This window comes from Cebus imitator, unplaced genomic scaffold (genome assembly GCF_001604975.1).
Source record: "Cebus imitator isolate Cc_AM_T3 unplaced genomic scaffold, Cebus_imitator-1.0 Scaffold57, whole genome shotgun sequence".
NCBI classification, from domain to species: domain Eukaryota; kingdom Metazoa; phylum Chordata; class Mammalia; order Primates; family Cebidae; genus Cebus; species Cebus imitator.
Genome location: NW_016107372.1, coordinates 593,717 through 618,572, shown reverse-complemented (window position 1 = coordinate 618,572; position 24,856 = coordinate 593,717). Strand labels below are relative to the sequence as shown.

At 47.4% G+C, this 24,856-nt stretch overlaps 2 protein-coding genes and 1 long non-coding RNA gene across 3 annotated transcripts in view; 1 reads left to right on the top strand and 2 right to left on the bottom strand.

Moving 5' to 3' along the window:
- LOC108304754 overlaps nt 1-4,272 on the bottom strand; it is a 4,948-nt gene extending 676 nt beyond the window's left edge. The window contains exon 1 of the long non-coding RNA XR_001825404.2: nt 4,090-4,272. This is a non-coding gene — a long non-coding RNA (uncharacterized LOC108304754). The remainder of the gene's footprint in view (nt 1-4,089) is intronic.
- A 9,840-nt stretch (nt 4,273-14,112) lies between these two features.
- On the bottom strand, nt 14,113-14,502 carry LOC108304753 (reactive oxygen species modulator 1-like). The gene has a single exon (XM_037738721.1). The coding sequence runs from the start codon at nt 14,441-14,443 to the stop codon at nt 14,204-14,206; it is 240 nt and encodes a 79-aa protein (XP_037594649.1). The 5' UTR covers nt 14,444-14,502; the 3' UTR covers nt 14,113-14,203.
- A 2,461-nt stretch (nt 14,503-16,963) lies between these two features.
- The window catches only part of CUNH2orf72 (chromosome unknown C2orf72 homolog), an 11,214-nt gene continuing 3,321 nt past the window's right edge, over nt 16,964-24,856 (top strand). The window contains exons 1-2 of the mRNA XM_017529047.2: nt 16,964-17,611; nt 20,753-20,866. Of these exons, the coding sequence (XP_017384536.1) occupies nt 17,011-17,611; nt 20,753-20,866 (715 nt within the window). The 5' untranslated portion in view covers nt 16,964-17,010. The remainder of the gene's footprint in view (nt 17,612-20,752; nt 20,867-24,856) is intronic.

Genomic DNA, 24,856 nt, shown 5'->3' with positions numbered 1-24,856 from the left:
GGAGGCGGAGGTTGCGGTGAGCCGAGATCGCGCCATTAACCTCAAACCAGGGAAAAAAGAGTGAAAGCCCAACCAAAAAAAAAAAAAAAAAAAAGAAAGTGCTATGCTAATTTTCCAAAGTGGTTTCACCATCTGATTCTCCCACACCAGAGCATGAGAGTGTTGTGTGCTCCACACGGTCTAGCCATTTTAAAAAGTAAATCAGGCACCGTTACTTATCTGCAACAAACAACCCGCTAGTAATCTAATGATGGGATATTTGATTATATTAAGGAATTATTGTTAATTTCTAGGTGTGAACAATGACTTTATGGTTATGCTTAAGAGAAGTCCATCATATCATTTAGAGATACATAGGGAGATACTTACAAGTAAAATGATAGGATGGCAGGAAGTAGGAAACGGAAATGCAGATGAGACCAATTGGCCATGAGTTGATCTCTGCTGAAGCTGAGTGATGGATACATGCTGAGCTCATCATCTTCTTGTCTATACTGAAGGGGTTTGGTGTGTGCCACCCCAAAATATGCCTCTCTAGGATAAGGATTATTTTAAGCTGAGGGCAATTGAGAAAAAGCAAAGACGGGACAAGCTCTCTGCTTTCCCCCATCTATGTGAAAATAGAACATAAATTCCTCTTGTGAAAGTGTCCCCCTCTGCTCCCCCAACCCCCTCTTTCCATACTAGGAAGGGGAGAACAGGCTTCGGTCTGGAGACAAGATGGCACCCGGAGTCTACACCAACAAACCTTACTAACTACTCATCTATCGCTGGTGCCCCTGCATATTCCCCTTTCCACAGTTGGCCACCCCTAGGAGCTCGGTCCTTTGCTTCCATCTTGCCACTTCAAAGTTTTTGTTCTTTGCTAAAAATAAGCCCAAGTTCTAACCCCCACTTTGAGTTACTCATCACTAAGTGCTCCCACCTGTATGTCCAATGCCCGGGTTAATAAACTTCTGTTTTTCTCTTGATAATCTGTCTTTTGTCGGTCTAATCTACAGGGAACAGCTGATGAACCAAAGGGGGATAAAGGAAAAAGATGTTTTTTCCTCCCTGTTATCCTCTGAATGTTTGTGTCCCCATACATTGAAACCTAATCCTAAGTGTGACAGTATGAGAAGGTTGGGCCTTCGGGAGGTAATTAGGTCACATGAGAGTGGTGCCCTCATGAATGGGATGCGTACCCTTCTAAAAGGGGCCCCAGAGAGTGTTTTTGCCCCTTCCACCATGCGAGAACTGTGCAAGAAGGCACCATCTGTGAACCGGAGAGCAAGCCCTCATCAGACACCAAGCCTGCTGACACCTTGATCTCAAACTTCTCAGCTTCCAGAACTATGAGCAATAAATTTCTGTTGTTTAGAACCCACCCACCTGATGGTATTCTTATTATAGCAGCCCAAACAGCTGAAAAGACTCCCCTACACTACTTTTGTGGATTCTTGAAATTGTCAGCAAGAAAGAGTTGTTCAGGACCTGCCTGAGCAACATAGTGATACCCATCTGCCAAAAAATGTTAATATTTAGCCAGGCATGGCTGCACATGCCTGTGGTCCCAGCAACTAGGAAGGTTGAGACAGGAGGATCGCTTGAGCCCAGGAGGTCAAGGCTGCAGTGAGCTATGATTGCACCACTGCACTCCATCCTAGGCAACAGAGAGAGACCCTGTCTCTAGGACGCAAAGGCACAAGAATGACATGATGGACTTCAGGGACTCAGGTAGAAAGGGTGGGAAGGGGGCGAGGGATAAAAGACTACAAATTGGATGTGGTGTATTCAACTCAGGTGATGGGTATACCAAAATTGCACAAATTACTCAAGAGTTTACTCACGTAACTAAACACCACTTGTTCCCCCAATAACCTATGGAAGTAAAAAATATTTTTTAAATAAAAAGCAATAAGAAGAATAAAAGGAAAGAAAGAGTTGGTAAAATCCTCCATTGGTTCCCCATCTCACTCAGCAAAAGCCACAATCCTTGGAAGGCCCCTTTTCTCTGACAGCACCTCCGGTTACTCCCCCACTGACAGTGCTCCAGCTGTGGAGCACATACCAGGAATTATATTAAGGAATTATTGTTAATAATTTCTAGGCGTGAACAATGATTTTATGGTGAAGTTTAAGATAAATCTATCATATCATTTAGAGATACATATGGAGATACTTAGAAGTAAAATAATCAGATGACAGGAAGTGGGAAATGGAAATGCAGATGAGACAAATTGACCACGAGCTGGTCTCCCCTCCTGGCTGTTTCTTGGCCATGCCAAGCACCGTCCTGCATGAGGCCTCCACACTGGCTGTTCCCTGTGCCTGGCACACTCTTCCCCCAACAGCCCATGGCTACCTTGCCTTCAACTCTGCTCAAGGGTCATTTTAGCAATGAGGCCCACCTTGAGCACCCTGCTTAAAACTGCAAACCCTCACTCATTTTGACCCTCCATAGCATCAAGTACCTTCTAATATATTATAAAATGGGTTTATTACTTACGGTGATTGTTGCCTGTCTCCCTCTGCATACTTGGAAGCTCTATGGAAGGAGAGCTCTTTATTTTGTTCCGCATTAATATTTCACCAGCTCCCACAACAAGTGCCTGGCTATAGAAAGAGATCAATAATCATTTGTTTGGATTGAAAGAAAGAAAGGAAGGAGGGAGGAAGTAGGGAGAGGAAGAGAGAGAAAGAGTGGGGTATTGTGTAACCCTTTCCTAGGGGAAAGAGACCACACATGAAGGCATGTTTTTAATTCTACTGGCATTTTATTTTGGCTAATTTGCTGTTCAATTTATTAACTTGTTTGGTTAGTTAATATCAGACATAAAGTCAAGGGTAATTTTTTTGTTTTGGTATGTTGTTTTCTTTTTGAGGGTCTCGCTCTGTCACCCAGATTGCAGTGCAGGGACATGACAGCTCACTGAAGGATCATTTCTTGGTCTAGGCTATCGGCTGGTCTTAGAATCAACTCACCTGCAATCGTGTCCATCCCATTGTCAGGGACATCCTAACCGGGGTGACTCCACCTTGAATAAAGGCCAGATAAAGCCAAACTGGCTGGGTTCCATTCCCAGGGGGCTAGGTACTCTTCATCACAAAATGTTTATAGTTCAAAGGAGTTAATGATGCTAATTAAATAGAGACCCAGAACTTCTGAAAATGTCCCGATATTTAAAAAACAAAAAGTCCTTTGTTTGCGAATAAGTTTCACTTTAAAGGTAATAATGCCTTCATAAATTCTTGCTGAAATCTATAGTTACATAGGAAAATAACAATGCTAACAGCCTGTCACAAGCTGATCACAAGCTTTTGTTAATAAAGTCTACTATTCTTAGCCTTAACAACACATGTAAGCAAGTGTTATGGCTAAGTTGGGGGAATTCGTCCTGCTGCTTTCTGAGGACACCCTGTAATAGAGTAGCTTCTAGTAAACTGTTTTATTTGAATACAGTAGTTTCTAATAAACTGCTTTAACTTTGCTTTGCATTGCGACTCGCCCTCTTTCCCACATGAGATCCAATAACTCGCTCTTGGGATCTGGGATGAGACTCCTTTTTCCAGTAACACTATGTGTGTTCTCGGCTTTGAGAGGCAGCCTGGGGGATAGAAGCTGCACATCTGGACCCTTCAGCTCTCCGAGCCCAGGTGCAAGATTGGGACAGTGACCTGGTAGCATCCCGGGGCTCCTCTGATACTCTGCTGGTCTCCATCCTTCCAAGAGAACACCCCCAAAAGGCTGACCACAGGCCACAGGGGGAGGACTGGGAAGACTGTGTGTTGGTGGGGGGTGAGAATGGGGGAGAGGTGTTAGACAAACACTTCCATCTTTCTTACAGTGATCTCTCGGTGACCTGGGTGAGCCAAGGACCTTAAGTGGGCTCCTATAATGGGGTCAAAGCCTTTTATGGGTCAGATGTTAAAGTGCCCTTCCTTCTCAAGGCTCTCTTGGCCTCTTCAGAGCAAAGATGATCTAGGGATAGGCCAAAAGGAGCACCAGGAAATCCTACAGTGATTCCCAACTGAGGAGAGAGGGAGCACCAGCAAACCCTATAGGGAGCCCCAACTGAAGTGTGAACGATGGAAATAAAGGGAGTCCACCTGAGTGTGGGGCTGAGCCCCATATGAACACCAAACAGCCGGGCTCCATCCTTCTGCCCTGGCCAGTGTCCTCCCTTGCAGGATAGACCCACAAGGCCGTATCCTAGAGGCGAGAGGAGGCGCCAAATCCTGGAAAAGAGGACTGTGGAATTGGGAATCAGGCCGAGTGTTTATCTCATGCAAAGCAGCTCCCTGGGAACCTCCAGGGGAGAAGAGACTCAACACACACAAACTGAACCCTCCGGGCTCTAGGCACCCTCGGCCTGCAGCTGCTGGGGGAATGAAAAGTGCCTCCTTTCTCTCCTTTCCCCTGTACTATTAGCAAGGAGCTACACACACAAAAAGGCCTCATTCACAAGCTCCAAGGCTTGGCCCTCTACTGAAAGCTTTCTGAAAATGCAAATGTCTCAGAAGTGGATTCTTCTTTTCAAACACTTATAGTGGCATGTTCCCATGGAGCTGTGAAGCAGACCAAGAGTTCCCTGGGCAGGAGGCTCTTTAAAAATAACATTTGCATTTCAAAGAGGCAGAATTTCCAGCTGTGAAGTCCGGCTGGAAAATAGAAGGTAGGAGTCTCACCTCCTGGGGCTGTGCACGTGTGAAGCACCCACTCTCCCTGTCTGTGCCCCACCCCCACCATGGTCTTGCCTCCTCCATTCCTTCATTCAGCGCTAGCTTAGGAGTGACAGAAGCCCTGGGTGACTGGGGACTCTCAAGACAGAGCTGTTCCCCACAGAAGCTCAAATCTAGTGAGCTGGACAAGCCTGTAAATGAGTTGACTCCTCCCCCATTCCAGGGACCCTGGGCCTGCCTGTTCCCTTCACCCCATAGAACCAGGAGGTCTGGGTTCAGCTCTCCCCAGAGGAGCAGATCCCCACTGCGGTGAAAAGCACGGGGCACCCTCTCTTCTCTCAGGCATCAGATAGGATTCAAGCTGAGACAACTGAGGAAAAGAGCAGACTCCTCTCCTCTCAATACCTTCCCCATTCACCACCAAGACGTCACTCGGTTAAAATGTCCATTTTCCCACCCTGATCATACAGGATTGCATACCACATATTTGTTATCTGCTTTTATTTCCACTTCTCAAGGAAGCTTTCCATGTAATATCCCATTTTTAAACAAATGCGTGGCATTTCATCCTATGACTGTTTCGTAATTGAGCCAATGAGATTCTACAGAGCTTACCATAGTGCCTATGGCTAAAGAATCCTGGCTTCGATATTAGTTAGACCCATTTACAGGGAGCGGGGATCCAGTTTAGACAATAGAGGAACTGGCTCCATCCAGCTTAGACAATAAGGGCACTCAATGGTTTATGTAACTGTAAAGTCCGAAGGCAGTATAGGCTTTGGGGAGAGCTTAATCTGACATTCTCTTTTCTTTCCCACTGCCCTCCTCTGCCTTCTGTGGTCTCAGCTTCCCTCCCCTTTGGTTATAAGATGGCAGAGCCTGGAACAGAGCCAAAAGCACCCACAGGTACAATGGGACTTTGTCCACATCCAGAGAGAGTGCCCGCAAGCCTACGAATTTCCCAGCATTCCAAGCAAGAGTCCTACAATTCACTCTGATTGGACCAACCTCAGGCCACATGCCCAGCGATGACTGGGCCTCGGGGAACTGGAATGTGTTGACTGGCTGAGACCATCTGGGGGCCATCTAGGGGCCACCTGTGAATTGGGTTGGGATTAGCTTCCCTTGAAGTGAGTAGGCTGTGTGAGAGAAGGCAGAATATCCAAATGAAAAGTATGTTATTTTAGTAAAGAAGTGTGGGAAACCAAAATATGCCACCCAAAAATATTCTTCTTTGGCATATTTTCGGTTGGCTGTTCAGAGGGGCTACAGACACAGAAATAGCTCTGGAAAGCTGTGTTTCTGTGGGGAGATTTGCATCTGTAGTAGAAATCTACATCAGTGAAGTAAATTGTGGATGCAAAGAGGCTTCCTCTGAGACCCCTTTATCTGCCTTATCCAGATCTCTCAGGAGAAGGAAACTAAAAAGCTTGACACTTTTAAAGGTCTGACAGATAAACTTTTTTTTTTTTTTTGAGGCAGAGTCTCACTCTGTCACTGAGGCTGGAGTGCAGTGGTGCGATCTCAGCTCACTGCAACCTCCACCTTCCGGGTTCAAGCCATTCTCCTGTTTCAGCCTCCCAAGTAGCTGGGATTACAGGAGTGTAACACCACATCCAGCTGATTTTTGTATTTTTAGTAGAATTTCAACATGTTGGTCAGGCTGGTCTCAAACTCCTGACCTCAGGTGATCCACCTGCCTCAGCCTCCCAAAGTGCTAGGACCACAGGCATGAGCCACCACACCTGACAGAGAAATTTGACCACAAGCTGTCTTCTGAACTCATATTGCAGGAAGAAAGACTGAAGGTTGTCAACACACCAGACATCTACTCTTTCTGCAAGCTGTTACTCATGAGCCTTCAACTGCATAATAAGACAGCCTTAGCTCACCATGCATCTCCTCCCTTCTCCTTCCCATAACCTATCGCCACCTCCCCTGAGATGTGCCAAGCCTCTCTTCCTTTCCATATGGTATAGAAACTTCAGCCATCTGGACTTCTTTTAGTCTCGTGTTTTGTGTGGCCCCTATGCATATGTTCATGTTAATATATTTGTGTGTCTTTTCTCCTGTTTATCTGTTGCCCATTTATCTCAGCAGACTTAAAGACTCAAACCTTCAGCAGGGGAGGGAGAGATTTTCTGCACCCCACAATCATGGAATGCTGAGAAGCTCATCAACGCATGTCCCTTTTTAGTATTGGTTTTTCTTTTTCTTTCTTTCTTTCTTTTTTTTTTTTTTTTTTTTTGAGATGGAGTCTTGCTCTGTCACCCACACTGGAGTGCAGTGGCATGATCTTGGCTCACTGCAACCTCCACTTTTGGGGTTCAAGTGATTCTCCTGCCTCAGCCTCCCAAGTAGCTGGGATTACAGGCACACCACCACATCCAGCTAATTTTTTGTATTTTTAGTAGACGCGGGGTTTCCCCATGTTGGCCAGGCTGGTCTTGAACTCTTGACCTCAGGTGATCCGCCCCCCTCAGCGTCCCAAAGTGCTGGGATTATAGGAGTGAGCCACTGAGCTTGGCCGATGACAATTCTTTCTACCCAGACTAAAATGAAAATTTTAAATCCAATACAATCCCTGAGCTTCCCAGATCAGAGAATGGCACAGAGGGCAGTATAAAAGTCCAGGAGAAAATATAAGATTTTAAATATTTATGTGTACCTTTCTTTTTATTTTGCACTGACTAAAAAATAAAGGAAAAATAAGTTAAATCACAAAATACTTAAAAAAAGAAAAAAAAAGACATGGAGGACATTAGGAAGAAGGGAAAGAAAATTAGGTCCAAAGAAAGAAAGCGAATCCAGGGATAAGATTAATACACAAAATGTTTGCCTTGAAAGTCCTTACACTTGCTAGATATGGATCAAAATGTGACTCAGCTTCCCTGCAGCCTATGCAAAGAGAAAACAAGACCAGCTGTATGTCCATTAGATAAAAACAAATCCGGTGCTCAGAAGAAGACAAATTCCAAGACCAGAAAAGAATTTCTTCCAGGTGTTTCTATCCGAAGGACCTGTGTCACGTAGTAAACAAGGCCCTAAAACCATCTTTCCAGTAAACAAAACAATGAGTACAAGGATTTATAAACCTCCCTTATTTAATTCAACACATGACCCCATGTGAGCGTAAATAAAGCAATTCTACCAGGGTGGAAAGCCTGGGGTGGTCCAAGCCGCCATATTCAATCCAAAAATAAATGCTAATGAGGAATGGAGCACTCTCGTGTATAAATGAATGTGTGACTGCCCATGATATTATGATACGATAAGAAATATGTATTTGGTCTTCATCCCGGGTTCCCGGCACAAGGTTCCTAAAACCCTTGGGATTTCTGAGTGACAGGAGTGAGAGGGGCATTTTCTGTTGCTCATCATAAGTCATCTTCAACCAAACCTGAGTTTATGCTAAAAAAACTGACTCTTGGAGGTTGGGGCTGATGGCCAGAGGCAATAACCATGTGTTTAAAGGGCTGAAACTTTCAGCTCCTCCATTCCCCATTCCCCTATTCCTGTAACCCCCAATCCCTACCGGCTACTTCAATATTCACCCCCACCTCCAGAGAGTGGAGAGGGGCTACAGACTGTGGTAATCACCAATGACCAAGGATTTAATCAATCATGTCTACATAACCAGAGCCTCCATAAAAACCCCAAACAGGCCAGGTGCAGTGCCTCATGCCTGTAATCCCAGCACTTTAGGAGGCCAAGGCAGGTGGATCACTTAAGGTCAGGAGTTCAAGACCAGCCTACTCAATGTGGCAAAACCCCGTCTCTACTAAAAATACAAAAATTAGCTGGGCGTAGTAGAGTGCATCTGTAATCCCAGCTACTTGGGAAACTGAGGCATGAGAACCATTTGAACTCATGGGGTGGAGGTTGCAGTGAGCCGAAATCATGTTGGTGTCACTGTGAATGAGTCAAAAGGTGTGCATGTGTGTGTGTTTGTGTGTGTGTGTGCGTGTGTGTGTATGTGTGCGGGTATGCATGTGCATATATGTGTGTGCGTGTGTTTGTGTGTGTGTGCGCATGTGGAGGCAGTGGGCGGGTCCCCTCACAGCCCTACATAACTCTCCGGTCTTCTGTCCAGTGCAGAGCAGTGGGTCCTGGAGGGAGTGGATGGCAGGCCCCTGTCTGTATCTTGCTCGTGGGCTCTGTGCTAGGTGGACCTTGGCCACCTCACCGTCCTGCAGGACATCATGCTGGTCCACTGCACTGATGGTATCAGGCCTAGGACTTGGTGAGGTGCCTCAGATGCTCCAGAAGTTACTTTCATTCACCAATGGCCTCCTTTTGTGCAAATAGATTGGACAAGGCTGGGCTCTTAAAGACAGCAATCCCAAATAGCTGCAAGGTGTTTAGCTTTTTTCTTTTCTACTTTCTTTAATATATTTTCTAATCAAAGTATGTAATAATATATGTAGTTTTTTTGTTTTTTTTTTAAGGGCAAGTAGAATAGCTTTTAAAATGGAAACAAAGCCACCTCCCGTATTTCCTTCCAACTCTGAGCTCCACTCCAAAAAAGCAACCACTTTTCTAATGTAAACTTGTTATTATATTGAGAAGGACGTAATCATAAGTGACCAGCTCAATACATTTTTACTAAGTAAACACACCTATGTAAACAACACATACGTTGAACAATTCATGTTTGAGTTTTGGGTGGTTACTTCCCTGTAGCAAAATGAGATCCTCATGTACTACTTTAACTTTATTTATTTAATTATTATTTTTATTTTTGAGACAGGGTCTTGCTCTGTCACCCAGGCTGGAGTCTAGTGGCACAATCCAGGCTCACTGCAACCTCTGCCTCCTGCGTTCAAGTGATCCTCCTGCCTCAGCCTCCCAAGTAGCTGGGATTACAGGCCAGAGATGGAGTTTCACCACGTTGGCCAGGCTGGTCTCAAATTTCTGACCTCAAGTGATGTGCCTGCCTCAGCCTCCCAAAGTGCTGTGATTATAGGCGTGAGCCACTGCACCTAGACTTAACTTTAATAAGCCTATTTCGGAGTAGACAGTTCATTCCTGTGGGACAAAATCCAAAAGAAACAAATGGGTGTGCAGTGTTAAATGTTCCTCTCACCCATAAATCTTAACCTGTCAGTTCCCTTCGTCAGAAGCCATCATGTTACTAGTACCTTGGATTTCCTTCTAAAGGCAATCTATTATTTGAGCTATCTTAAATATTTTATTTAATAATGTGTGTTCTATCTGAATATCAAACAATTTAAGGAAGATGTTGGGATATACAATTTGAAGGGCAGAATTAATCTCAAAGCAGTGGAAAACCGACAACACCAAAGAAGTAAGGTGTTTACGGAGCTTTTCCAAATATCGTTAACAATTCATAGAAAGATACTGATTCTTTTGGTCTTTCCCTCATGGTAGCAGGTTGGCTACCATACTCCCAATATCAAGTCTTCACACAATGTTCTGTGAAGCAAAGAAAATGATGGCCCCAAAAGGGCCTGTCAACTTCCCCAGTCAGGGAAGGAAATCTTTCCTGGAAACCTCTCCTTGTCTTGGACTGGCTAGCATTGAGCAGCAAGCCCACCTCAAGACCAATCCTGGCAAAGAAAAACAGTTGGCTTCATCTACTCATGCTTCAACCCCTGAGGCTGGGTCCGTTGCTTTTATACCAAAATTGGGGCTCAGTAAGCATGAGCGGTCAATGAGCAGAAAACCAACAATGTCTGACACAGCCAATACCTTTGGGCTGTCACTATCTAAAGCTGAAAACCAATCTAAACTAAATTGTTAATGAGGCCATGGACATAAGTCATCCCTGGAAGAGAATGATGTTAACACACCTTCTAGACCTGTGCTGGGCAGTATGGCAGCCACTAGCCACACATGCCATTTAAACTTAACTTTATATTACTTAAAATTAAATAAAACTTTAAATACAGTTCCTTAGTCACACAAGCCACATCTCAAGCGTTCAGTAGCCTCGTGTGCCTAATGGCTACTATACTGGATAGCACAGATCCAGAACATTATTTTTATTGAGGAAAGCTCTGTTGGCAACTACTGCTTATCCATCTGCCACTACCACTGACAAGAGGCTTCTTTAAAGTGGTGAGGTGAGAGTTCCACTGTCCCCTCAATGCCATGCCACCACAATGTCATTAGCAACACCGCCACCATCTTTGTCCAGTGCAACCCGAAATTGGGAAGCTGAACATCCTCTAAGACAGTGATCACAGAAGTTTTCTGTCCTGCAGAGTCACATCAGGGTCAGTCAGAGATCCAACGAGATCTGATGCAGAGGCACGTCATGTTTCCATGCACTCACTGAGCCCATCTTCCCGACTGGGTCCTTGAAGCAGCCCTCTGGGAAAGAGAGGTGCCGGCTAGGAGCTGGCTTGGGCAACTAAAGTTATCGTGAGATTGTTTTAATGGTCACCTTGCTCTATATCAGGCACCTCGTGAATGATGATCATGAAGTCACCCACTACCCATTACCCCAGCACTGGCATACTTCCCATTTTTTTATCAGCCAGGGACTGAGGAGCTGCAGAAAGTGAAGAGAATGAGACATATAGATACAGGGGCAGGGCATCTGTGATGGGCACCGGCCCTCATGCCCACGCCACAGATACAGCTCACATTGTATCTGATAGTCTATAAAAGGGTAACTGCTCTGAGATTGGGGCAGGAATAAGGTTCCCTCCAGGGATAATTCCCCTTTGCTCCACTTTAACTTCAAGGGGCCTGGCAGTGGAGGTGCCAGCTTGGGAGGGTGCAGTTGGTGCAGCCCTGTCCTGGGGGAGGGAAAGGCCAACCAAGTCCCCATTCAGCTCTTAGAGACCATGGTTTTTTCCCCGGCCACTTTTGGCTGGGGCCATTCTCCTGGGAGGGAACCTAGAGAGACTTACCCTGAAACTCTAAATTGGCCTGGCCAGGTAGATTTGAAAGGAGGTCCAAATTGAGTGGCTTCAAAGTCACCATATGTCCTTGCTGCACAGGACTCCTCGCCCCTACTGGGGCCTCAGATGCTGACAGATTCCCACGAAGTCACCTTGCAGTTGTGGCCACCAAGGCGACAGGTGCAGACACTCTTCCCCCACCCATTGTGTGCTGGGTGTCTGCTGACGGAGGACTGCCCCTGCTGCGAAGCCCTCAGCCAGTGCAGGTGTGTCCTGGGGGCCTGCCTGCCCCTCCTCCTGGCGTCTGATTAGTCCAGGGCTCAGCAGGGGCATGATAGGGCTGAAGCCTGGCCTCTGCCTCACAGCATTTCCTGCAGACTTCTAAAATCCCATGTATGTCTAGTGTTCCATTATTGGAACACTAAGCATGTAGGAGTTATTTATATCCTACTGCTCAAGGTTATTACCAAGGTCTGATTTTTCACACGTTTGCAATCCAAAAAATTATAGTCTCCAGCATAAGTGGGTTAACTTCACCAGGCCCCTAAAGTTTAAGTAAAACTGAGATATTTGAGCCCCATAAGAACACCAGCTGGCACAGAGATCTGCACTCCTGGTGCCCTGATGGGAACCAGCCTGGCCCTGACAGCAAAGAAAACGAGGTCCCAGCACATCGGCCAGCAAGGCTGCTCCACCTCAGGGGCCTCCAGCACCTTGTCAGACCCAGTTTCAAGTTTCCAGCCCCTCTTCCCACCTCAGCCTCGTCACTCCGAGGGTCATAGGGGCTCCTGCAATTTCCTTTCCCTCTGAGGTCTTCCTCATATTAAAGATCATCTTCCCTCTGCCTGGCTCCCCAGGAAGCCCAGAAAGTCTCCCCAGGTCCGGCCTTCCTCATAGCCTGCAAAGCAAATGTCTTAGGGAAAAAGAAGAGAAGAGAAGAAGGAAAGGAAGGAAGAGAGAAAGAGGGTGGTGAGGAGAGGGAAAGGGAGGAAAGGAAGAAAGGAGAGGAGAATAGAGTGACAGAGCAGGAGTCAAGAGGAGAAAGGAAGTGCTAAGCAACTAGAGGGAGACTACGCCTTGTCTTCCAAACCAGCACTTTCTGGTCACTCTATTTATTTATTTATTTATTTAGAGACAAGTTCTTGATCTCTCCCCTAGGCTGGAGTGCAGTGGCGCAATCACGGCTCACTGCAGCCTCGACCTCCCAGGCTCAAGCCATCTACCCACACCAACCTCCCAAGGAATAGCTGGGACTAAGTACACACCACCACATCTAGCTAATTTTTTTATTTTTGTTTGTTTGTTTGTTTAGGAATGGGGTCTCGCTATGAAGTTCAGGCTGGTCTGAAACTCCTGGGCTCAAGCAATCCTCCCACCTGAGTTTTCCAAAGTACCAGGATTACAGGTATGACCCACCACACCAGCCTCTCATCACTTGATTCCCACCAAATTCTGTTTGAGTGAACATGAAGGAGGTAAAGTATTTCAGAAATCCCAGTTTGCTGTATGTTTTCATTGAACACCAGAGAAAGAAAAAGAAACCCATTAATTTTATAATATTTTCTAGGGTGTGGGGGGAGAGAAAGAAGAAATGTTCTTGGTATCTTGCTTTTTTTTTTTTTTTTTTTTAAAGGTCTTTGTAGTTTCCTGTTAATTTAATACCAGAACCTTTGCTGTGTAAATAACACAGATAAAGATAAACTTTACTGGCCCTGGACTCCAACCTTTGTTTAACATTCCACCCCACTCTGATCCATCCCCTATCCCACCCATAGAAATTTGTAATTTGTTGCGGAGATTTAGAGGCTGAGAAAAAACAGCTGAGGAGGCAGAGCATGTTGGTTTTAGACAAGCCTTGTAAGAATATGCTAAAAATCCCAGTACATCTGACAGTTCTCTGGAACTTGTCTTTCTCTCCTTCTCAGAGATGACCTAGATGGGGTCAATTCCCTTTCCGGTCAGCTTGTAGGTCTCACCCAGGCTCTGCCACCCACCCTCCCAGTTCATTATACCCATTTAGGCTGCACTTTGCTGGCCTGATCCTTCACTGTTATTTAGACAAGTAACTTAATCCCTCTTACCTGCTATTATTGAGCACTCTAGTTTTGTTTTGTTTTGTTTTGTTTTTTTGTTTGTTTGTTTGTTTTTTTGAGGCAGTCCCACTCTCTCGCCCAGGCTGGAGTGCAGTGGTGCGATCTCAGCTCACTGCAATCTCTGCCTCCCAGGTTCAAGCAATTCTCCTGCCTCAGCCTCCCAAGTAGCTGGGATTACAGGCATGCACCACCACACCAGGCTAATTTTTGTATTTTTAGTAGAGATGGGGTTTTGCTATTTTCTCCAGGCTGGGCTCGAACTCCTGACTTCAGGTGATCGGCCCACCTCAGCCTCCCAAAATGCTGGGATTACAGGCATGAACCACTGCATCCAGCCAGATTTAGTTTCCTTTTTGATGGGGCACTTCTTCCTCTAATAGTGTTTTCAAAGAGGGGCTATATGTGATATACCTTCTGATTCTTTATATACCTGATAACTTAGCTAGAAATCCAAATCTAGGGTCAAAGTTAATCTTCTCTGATACTTTTTTTTTTTTTTTTTAACTCAAAGACTTTCTTTTATTAGTACATGGGCTGGGACTGATGGGAAAGGATGGATGTAGTGGGCAACCACGGTTAGCATCGGATACCCATCCCGATGGCCATGAATGTGCCAAAAGTGCCGCCACTCTGCATCATGGTTTTCCCAACGCCGCCCATCAGCTCCCGACCTCGCATTCTGATCCTGAGACAGGAAAAGGTGCCGAAGAGCGCCCCGGCCGCCATGCCCACGGCGCAACCCATCACGAAGCCCATCTTGACGCGGTCGAAGCAGCTTGGCTGGGACTGTCCGTAGGGACCCACAGCCACCGGCATCTCGCTCGCGGCCTCGGTCGCTTAGCTCTACGTCTGTCACGGAAAACGACGGGGAGGGCGCTCTCTCTGATCCTTTAAACCAATTTTTCCATTTTTTCTTAAACCCAATGTTGCTGGGAAGAAATTTGAAGTCAACCTGATTGTTCTTCCTTCCTCAGTCCTTCTATTATCCAGCTGCTGGGAATACAGATGTGATGGCCGGAGCTTTAGCTGCCAACTTGGATTATGAAGATGTCAGAGGGCAATAGTGACCTGGTATGAAATCTGAGTCCTCAAAGACCTAGTAAAGCAGAACTATTATACTATTTCAGCCATAAGCTGTCCATCTCCAAACTTCTACAAGAGAGAAAAAGAAATTTTTATTGTTATTAGTGGAGTCTGTGTTATTAAGAAAAGAATCTTAATTCATATAGCCATTAAATCTACTTTGTTTTATACTTTCCAGAAGTATATATATTTCCAGAGATGGAGTTTCGCTCTTATTGCTCAGGCTGGAGTGCCATGGCACAATCTCGGCTCACCACAACCTCTGCCTCTCAGGTTCAAGCGATTCTCCAGCCTCAGCCTCCGAAGTAGCTAGGACTACAGGCATGTGCCACCATGCCCAACTAATTTTGTATTTTTAGTAGAGAAGGGGTTTCTCCATATTAGTCAGACTGGTCTTGAACTCCCAACCTCAGGTGATCCATCTGCCTCGGCCTCCCAAAGTGCTGGGATTACAGGGGTGAGCCATTGCGCCCAGCCCCAGAAGTCTAATTATTTTTTTCCCAGTGAATTCATGTTTCCCTAGATATCAGCTACCTTGGCTGGCAATGGGTACACCTGGAAGAGACTAAAACCTAAACTCTCCCTATATCCCACCTGGGAGTTTAAGGAATGGGGATGTGAGAGGACTTGCCTCTGGCATCAAATACGAATGTGGCCACTCCCCATGTGCCACCCTCACACACAGCAGACACCCTGCTCAGAGAACTTCTGGACACTCTCCCCTGGCCAATGCCCTTTTCATGAGCTGGGTCTTGTGGCTGGAATTCCAGACCCATGAAGTGGGAAGAAGAGTTGCCAGGTCTGCTTGTTCTGTGCTGCCAGCCCCAGCCTGATATCGCCATCCCTCGCTAGCAGAGCTGTTTTCTGCCGTCCAGCGCCATGGCAGTGGTGGGGGGTTGGAGATGGGGTTGAGAAATAATGTTCCGAGGCCAATGCGGGCAAAGAAACAAGCACAAGTGTATGGAGTTCACTCAGCCTATCCCCCTCCCACGGCACTGAGGGGCGGAAGGAAGGGACCTCCCCGGAGTTTACACTGGTTTCTCAGAGTCCTTACCAACTCCCCTCTTGCTTCTGCGGCATGTTTAGGGTACTATTCAGAGGAAGAGGTCAGCCCTTTAAGTACATTATCATCTTGTCACTTTCTGCTTTAATTTTACTTTTCATTAAAAATTACGTGTGATATAAAACTCAGTTCTTCAGTTGCACTCGCCAGAATTCAAGTACTCAATAATAGTGACATATCGTGCAAATAATAGAAAACAATTCTTCTACTGCATTATCAAGGGAAAAAAAAGAAAACATTTCCATCACCACAGTATGTTCTATTGGACAAGGCTGACCTCGACCCTTGGAAGGAAGGGAAATGCATTCCTGCTTCTGACCTGGCCCCTTCCCCGCCCCCCACCCCACGCAGATCTGAGCACCATCCGTGTCCTGTATCTGGCCCCCTAGACTTTCTGCTTTACGGGAACAGTCTGGGTTTGACCCCAGCGCCTACGGCAGTACAATAAGTATTTGTGGAGGTAATGGGTCCTCAGTCCTTTTTTGCTAAATGTTGAAACCCAAAAGGAAAGTTGGGTGGCAGAAGTAACCCCTGCGCCGCCGCCTCTGGGGCTCAAGTGATTCTCCTGCCTCAGTTTCCCGCACACGCCACCACGCCCAGCTAATTTTTGTATTCTTAGTAGAGACGGATTTTCACCATGTTGGCCAGAGTGGTCTCGATCTCCTGACCTCGTGATCCGCCTGCCTCTGCCTCCCAGAGTGCTGGAATTACAGGCGTGAGCCACCGCGCCCGGCCGCGGGTTCTCTTTTATCTCACCTTCCTACCTACTTATCTGAGCCCTCCGCTCCTACCCCCTATCTCCCACCCCACCTCCGCAAAACCCCAAACGGTGCAGGACTCTGCTCCAAGTCTCCAAACAATCTTATCTAGTGAGAAGATAATTTTCTGTCTTCCCACCCTCGGCTGCCCAGCGCCTACACCTAATAGGTGCTCAGTAAGTATGTGTGGGATGGATGAATGAAGGAAGGAAGGAATGACTCTCCGTTTCCCCAGGTCTGCACAGGGACTGCGGGAGGAGCCACCCTTGGAGGGCTGGGGAGAAAGCCCCCTTCTCCCATCCGAGCCCGAGATACGGGGTTCGCCCAGGGGAGCGTGCCACAAAGTCCCCGCCCGGGGGTCTGGCCCGGCTCTGCCATCGGGGGCGTGTCCTGCGGGCCGGGACGCCGCCGCCCCGAGAGGCGGGCCGCGGGTGCGTCCCGGCCGCAGTAGCGGCCGCAGAGGGCGGGTGGCGGCCAGCATGGAGCGGGAGCTGGAAGCGCTGGTGGCCCGGCCCACGCACCCGGCGGAGCCTCCCTTCCAGGAGCTGGTGGAGGCGGCTGGGGGCCGCGGGCAGGTGCTGCTGGTGGGCGAGCTGTGGGAGCGCGAACAGAGCCGCGCTCTGCTGCTGGACTTCGCCCGGGCCGTGTTCCCGCCCGAGCCAGGCGTGGGCAAGCCGAGCGGCGCGGCGGCGGAGGGCGCGGGACCAGGGGGGGCGCGCGGGGCGCAGAGGGCGGCGGGGACGCGCGCCATCCTCTCGCCCCTGGTCTTCGTGCTTTGCCGCGCATCGTCGCTGGCCGCCCGGGAGCCGCGGCGCCGCCTGCGGGAGATGCTGCGGGACGTGCGCGGCCGGCGGCGGGCCGGGGCGGCGCTGGTGGGGGTGCTGGTGGCCGAGGCCGGGCCCGAGGACGCGGTGGCGCTGGGGTTGCGACTGCTGGAGGCGCTGCTGCGCGCAGTGTTCGGCCGCCAGGCGGGGGGCCCGGTGCAGGCAACCGCCTACTGCCCCGGCCGCCCGGCCTCCTGTCTGGCCGTCCAGGCGGCCGCCTGCCGGGCCCTGCAAGCCGCCGGAGCCGCGCGACCAGGTGAGGCTGCGCGGGGCTCGGCGGGGCGCGGGCGGGCGGTGGCTTGGGCACGTCCCCCAAGTTGGACCCCTTTAGGTCGGCCCTCCTCATTGAGCACGGAGGTAAACTGAGGCTCAGAGCAGGGAGGTGCCTAGAGCCAGGCCTCCCAGCTAGCGGAGAGCGGGCCCTGGGCAGGAGGTCGAGTCTGTCCCGGGAGGGTCCGGAGTGCACGGGAGATGCCTAGGGGGGTCGGGAAAGTTTAGGGGCCGAGCAGGAGGCCGCGGGAGCGGGTAGAGCGAAGGGATGAATCGGGCAGGGCAGAGATATAGGAGTTGGGGGTAGGTGGGGGTGGGGAGAGGTGAGAGGGGCGGGGAAGGAAATAGGAAAGCGTTGGGATGACAAAGTTTCAAGGCGGTGGATGGGGACTACGGAGATTATTGGCAGTGCCAGGAGCTAAATTCTAGGGCGCTGCGCAGCTAGAGATGCGTCAGGAGCTTTTGGAGGGGCGGAGGGGCATCTCCAGCGCGGTGGAGGCTCGCCCTGGGAACCCTGCCTGGTTATAGGAAGAAGGCAGGGAATGGGTGCTCAGGACTTGGAGTGTGGGGGAGGTGACAGGGACTGAGAGCACAATATTTTCCAGTGATTCCTGGCCACCCACCAAGGCTGTGCACCCAACTGCTGTGTCTTTCTGCCTTGCCCAGATCTGCTGAAGCCACCTTTGCCCTCCACATTCTCCTAAAATGTGGACGGGGTTTAAGGGTCTTTTCCTAGCCCCCGTGACTGCTGCTATCAGCAAAAGGGTCAGGATCTCCTTCCTCCTGGAACGCAAGGCTTTACGGGAACTCTCCAGTGTTCTAGGATGAAAATAGGCACATTAAGAGTAGCTGCTTCTGGCAAACCCGGGAGATATTGGCACTCTCCAGCTCCCAGCTTTCTCTCTGCCCTCTACCTGCCCAGCTCGGCAGCTCTTCAAGCCCTCCAGCCCCTTCCTCTTAAGTAGATAATGAAGAGAGTGGCTGTGTTGTGTCTCCTGGGGTATTTGGTGTTGGTGGGGCGCCCAGGGGGGAGGTCCCAGCAAGGAGACCTGGTACCTGTGAAGCTACCAATGTCACATTCACCTACCAGCCTGGCCTGCCTTGGCGAGTGCGCCTGCCCTAACCCTCCTCCTTCAGGGCGCAATCCCTTTTTTTAGGGATTGTTCTGATTGTTGTGATTGTTTGTTTCAACCCCTTTGCTGACCTGGCCTCCTAGGGAAAAGAAGGGAATTCACACACATTTTCTATACTCTAGTGAGGTTTTTGTTTTTTGTTTTTTCAGACAGAGTCTAGCTTTGTCGTCTGTGAGTGGCAGTGGCTTGATCTCGGCTCACTGCAGCCTCCACCTCCTGGGTTCAAGCTATTGTCCCGTCTCAGCCTCCCAAGTAGCTGGGACTACAGGCACCTGCCTCCAAGCCTGGGCAATTTTTGTGTTTTTAGTAGAGATGGGGTTTTGCCATGTTGACCAGGCCAGTCTCAAAGTCCTGACATCAAGTGATCCACCCACTTTGACCTCCCAAAGTGCTGGGATTACAGGCATGAACTACACCTGGTCCCTCCTAAGCTTTTTGTAGACACCTTGCTTGTTGCCTTAGCCTAAAGAGCCTTTTCTCCTCCTTTCTTCTCACCTGGCCAATCCCATTTGTGCATTTAGAACTGGACTTCCTCAGGCCGGGCGCGGTGGCTCAAGCCTGTAATCCCAGCACTTTGGGAGGCCGAGGCGGGTGGATCACAAGGTCAAGAGATCGAGACCATCCAGGTCAACATGGTGAAACCCCGTCTCTACTAAAAATACAAAAAATTAGCTGGACATGGTGGCGCGTGCCTGTAATCCCAGCTACTCAGGAGGCTGAGGCAGGAGAATTGCCTGAACCCAGGAGGCGGAGGTTGCGGTGAGCCGAGATCGCGCCATTGCACTCCAGCCTGGGTAACAAGAGCGAAACTCCGTCTCAAAAAAAAAAAAAAAAAAAAAAAGAACTGGACTTCCTCCTCCAGGAAGACTTCCTTGACCTTCCCTGCTCCCATTTGCAAGTTGACTCGTGAAATTCCAGAACCCTTTATCCCTTTGCCCCCTGAGCTCTTACCACATGATTTGGTTCCCTTGTGAACATGATTTTGTTCCTTTGCGGGTTTAAACACCATCGCAGTCCTATTTCCTGATACCCTGTCTGGCATACAGAAAGAGTGAATGAATCTTTGCTTCTTTTTAAACAAACACTAACACTTTTGAGATTTTAACACCTTGCACAAGAATTATTCTCTACTGTGTCAAGCTCTTTCCTACTTTTATAAAAAACATACTGCACAGAATTAAACTGCTCACAAATGACTAAAGGTCATGAGTATAATTATAACTGAAAGCCCACTGATTTTTTGGCAGTAGGCAGCACCATTATCCTCACACCAAATGGATTCATGTCGCTAAGGTTTCACTAGTGGTTGCATTTGGTTTTTTGTTGTTGTTTGTTGTTGTTGTTGTTTTGCTTTTTAAGTTTTCCAATGTCTTTCCTCACTGTCTGATGATAATTCGTATTCTAGGTTGCTTGCCTTTTGGCAGTGCCCTTTTACCCAGTTTGTAGTACCTAATCCGGCTGCCTTTGGGTTGAAAAACTAAGGATACAGTCTCATTACATTTGCGTACAAGTTAAGAGTAAATAGGTCTTGAATAAAGATTATAAACAAGGATTTTCCTTGTTTTGACTGCCTGAAGTCTTTTTAAAAAATTAAAAAATAAAATAAATAATCTAGTTCCTGTTGACTTTATGGATTGTGAACAAATATATCTATTCCTGCCAAGAAATAGTTTGAACTAAAATCAGAGGGACTGTTCCACTCTAATCTTAATTAATTTCATGTCATTTTCATTGCTTTAGTTTCCCCAACCTAGTACCTACATCACAGGGTTTTTGTAAGAATTAAATGAGATAACAGAGATAAAGTAAAGCAATCATTTTTTAAGTTCTTTTTTAAAGTACAAAAGCTCGCCCACTTTTGCAAATCAGAATCTTTGTAGACAGTTGAAACCAGGGCAGTTGACAGTTGAGGCTCTCGGTTTGCTAAACAAAATCTCAGTCTTGTGAGGTGGGAACCATGTGGCCCTCTGACTCGGGTTTTGTGTTCTTTCTAGTGGAAGGAGCCTGGGAGAGGCCAGGCCTGCCAGGACTGCTGGCCTGCTTTTCCTGGGGTCCCTGGAGCCAGAGGAAGGACCAGGGTGTCAATGCCTGCAGAAGCCCAGCTCAGGGTGAGTGCTCCCCGACCTCCTGCACCCTGAGGACCACGTGCGTGGAATTATGGGAGTGGTCACATGGACTTGGGACCTTGTGGACAGAGTGCACCAATGTCTATGGAGCACTTGCCATGTGCCAGTTGTGGGGATGAGCAATGTGAAGTGCCCATATGCCAGGCAGTGGGCACATGGGCTCAGTCAGGCTGGGCTCTTTCTCCAGGAATCTCCACCTAATGAAGGGGGCGTGGGGAGGGCTACAACGAAGGTTTCACCAGGTGTATGGTGGGGTGCATGGGACCAAACACGGTGAGTCTCCCCTGAGGATCCAGGGAATATCCTGGAGCAAGTGACATTTGAGCTGGGGATGGAGGAATTTTCACAGGCAGAAATGGGAAGGTTTGGAAAAGAAGCACTGAGCTAAGGAGTGACAGGACAGTGTCATGCTCAGAAAAGGGACCACCATCAAGAGGCCCGGGAATGGGGTGCAGAATGAAACCAGTGAGGGCCAAGGCTGAAGGGAAGAGTTTGGACCAAATCAGGGTCCAAGATGTGCACCCTTCAGGACTAGTGTGCCACGAGCGATTTTTGAGCAGAGAGACTGGGGTGTGTGTAGAAAGTGGACCCTAGGAGAGGGAGACACCTTCAGCAGAGCCCAGCTAAGGGGAGGCTGCATTGTCCCAGGAGGGATAACAGGCCGCCTGGGCCTGACCTGGGCAGTGGGAAAGGAGGGGAGAGAACTCACCTGGGAGAACTCACCTGGGAGCCACTTCTAGGTGGAATCATCAGGCCACTAAATAGAAGCTAGGGAGAAGGGGAAGACACCCCCAGATGTCCATGCTGATGTTAGGGAGATAGGAAGTGCACTGATCCCCCTCTTATCCACGTGAGATGCTTTAAGACACCCATGGATCCCCAAAACCGTGGGTAGCACCAAGCCCTATGTATACATGACATCCTCTACATACATACCAATGATAAAGTTTAATTTCTAAACTAGGCACAGTTAAGACATTTAACAATATATAATAAAAGTTAGGTGAATGCGGTATCTCTCTCTCTCTCTCTCTCTGAAAATATCTTATTGTACTGTACCGCAGGTAACTGAAACTGTAGATAGTGACCCCATGGATGGGGGTGGCTACGGTACTCAGGAGCAGGGTGTAGCTGCTGAATAAACATGTCCCCATCCCAAAGTGCACTGAGAATTATAGCTTTGTTACAGAAACAGTGGACGGTGGTTCAAAATAAACTTGTATTGTGTCTTCTATTTAAGAAAGAAAACCATTAGTTGATGTTTCAGTCTTCATTGCTGCCTAAGAAATGATTGCAAGTGGCCTGGTGTGGTGGCTCACGTCTGCAATCCCAGCACTTTGGAAGGCTGAGGCAGGTGGATCACCTGAGGTCAGGAGTTCGAGACCAGCCCGGCCAATATGGTGAAACCCCACCTCTACTAAAAAATACAAAAATTAGCTGGGCACAGGGGCAGGTGCCTGTAATTCTAGCTACTGGGAAGGCTGAGGCAGGAGAATCGCTTGGACCAGGGAAAAGGTTGCAGTGAGCCAAGACTGCACCATTGCACTGCAGCCTGGGAGACAGAGCAAGACACTCTCAAAAAAAAAAAAAAAAAAGAAATGATCGGAAGCTTAGCAGCTTCGAAGGCATTGATTAGGTCCCTGACTTCTTGTTGGCTGTCGGCTGGGACTGTTCTCAGCTTCAAGAGGCTCCCACTGTTTGTTGCTCTCACAGCCCTCTCACAAGAGATCCTCTTTCAACCAGCAGGAGAGGCCCCCTCCATCTGCTAGGAGGGAGTCCACATAACCTAAGGAGATCGAGGGAGTCACTAGCCATTGTCTTTGTCAGAGAGGCAGCCTACTCCCCAGGTGACTAAGCTGTCACATTCACAGAGCCCATCCAGACTCAAGGAAGGGCTTTATAAGGGGCCAGAATCTTGGGGGCTACCTTAGAATTCTGCCTTTCATGTTTGAAAGCTCAAAAAAGTACAAAACAAAAGGAAAACAAATGTGAAACATCATTCAGTTAATTCCATCATTCAGAGATAAGTACAATCATATTTTGGGGTACACCATTCTGTGTACCCATCTCTCCTTGTGCTATTTAAAATTTAATAAACTCACTTCTATATCATCTTTAAAATGCAGCAGATATTTAAAATGTTTAATTGCAAAAATGCTGACTTCAACCTCTCTGCCATTAGTTTGGATATACTTGAAAACTAAAGGAGAAAAAATAAAGCAACAGAATCATTAACCGTTTTACATAAATCTTGGATAATTTCTCTCTCTATGGTACATACAAATCTCACGTAGAAGTGAATGTATTAAAATGCAAAATACACACATTGATAGCATAAGTAATAAATACAGGATTTCATAATTACATGCATTTATATAATCATGAGTTGCGTAATGACAGGGACACAGTCTGAAAAATACATCTGTAGGTGATTTTGTTGTGTAAATGCCATAGGGTGCACTTACACAAACCTGAATGGTATAACCTACCACACCCCCAGGCGATACGGCATAGCCTGTTGCTCCTAGGCTTGCAAACCTGTACAGCAGGTTACTGTACTGAATACTCTGGGCAACTGTAACACAATGGTAAGCAGCTGTCTGTCTCAATATATCTAAACATAGTAGAGGTGCAGTAAAAAAATACATTATAAAAGGCTAAAAATGGTACATCTGCATAGGGCACTTACCGTGAATGAAGCTTGCAAGGCTGGAAGGTGCTTTGGCTGAGGCACTGGGTGAGTACTCACTGCTCTAGACTTCATAAACACACTGCGCTTAGGCTACACTACCTTTATTAAAATATTTCTTTCTTCATTAATAAATCAGCCTTTGTCTACTGCAACTTTTTTACTTTATGAACCTTTTGATTTTTTAGCCGGGTGTAATGGTGCATGCCTGTAGTCCCAGCTACTCTGGAGGCCAAGGCAGGAGGATTGCTTGGGCCCAAAAGTTCAAGGCTGCAGTGATCTGCAATCCTGCCATTGCACTGCAGCCTGCACAACATAATGAGACTCTGTCAAAAAAATAATAACCTTTTTAAATTTTTAAAAACTTTATGACTCTTTTGGAATAACATTTGGCTGAAAACACAAAACACTGTAGAGATGTACAAAAATATTTTCTTTCTTTATATCCTTATTCTGTAATCTTTATTTTTTTATTTTTTGCTAAAAACTAAGACATAAACATTCACCTTAACCTACAGCTACACAAGGTCCTCAATATCACTGTCTTCTGCCTCCACCTCTTGTCCCACTGGAAAGTCTTCAGGGACAATAACATTTGGAGTTGTCACCTCCTATGATAAACAATGCCTTCTTCTGGACACCTCTTTAAGGACCTGCCTGTGGCTGTTTTATATAAACTTTATATATATACACACACACACTTTATATATGTGTGTGTGTGTGTGTGTGTGTGTGTATACAGATACATATATGTGTGTATATATATGTAAGTAGAGGGAGTATACTCTAAAAAATGTTAAAACATATAGTAGGCCGAGGCTGGCGGATCACCTCAAGTCAGGACTTCGAGACCAGCCTGGTGAACATGGTGAAACCCCTTCTCTACTAAAAATACAAAAATTAGCCAGGCGTGGTGGACACACCTGTAATCTCAGCTACTCAGGAGGCTGAGGCAGGAGAATCGCTTGAACTCGGGAGGCAGAGGTTGCAGTGAGTCAGGATTGTGCTGATGTACTCTAGCCTGGGCAACAGAGCGAGACTCCATCTCATAAAAATATAACACAGTCATTCTTATTAGTATCAAATATTGTCTGCTGTATATAATTATACGTACTAGACTTTCGTATGACTGGCAGGGGATAGGTTTGTTTCCACCAGCATCGCCACAAACATGTGAGTAATGCATTGCACTGCAACATCCCGACAAAGTTGCTAGGTAACAGGAATTTTTTAGCTGTGTCTCAATCTTTTTTTTTTTTTTTTTTTTTTTGAGACAGAGTCTC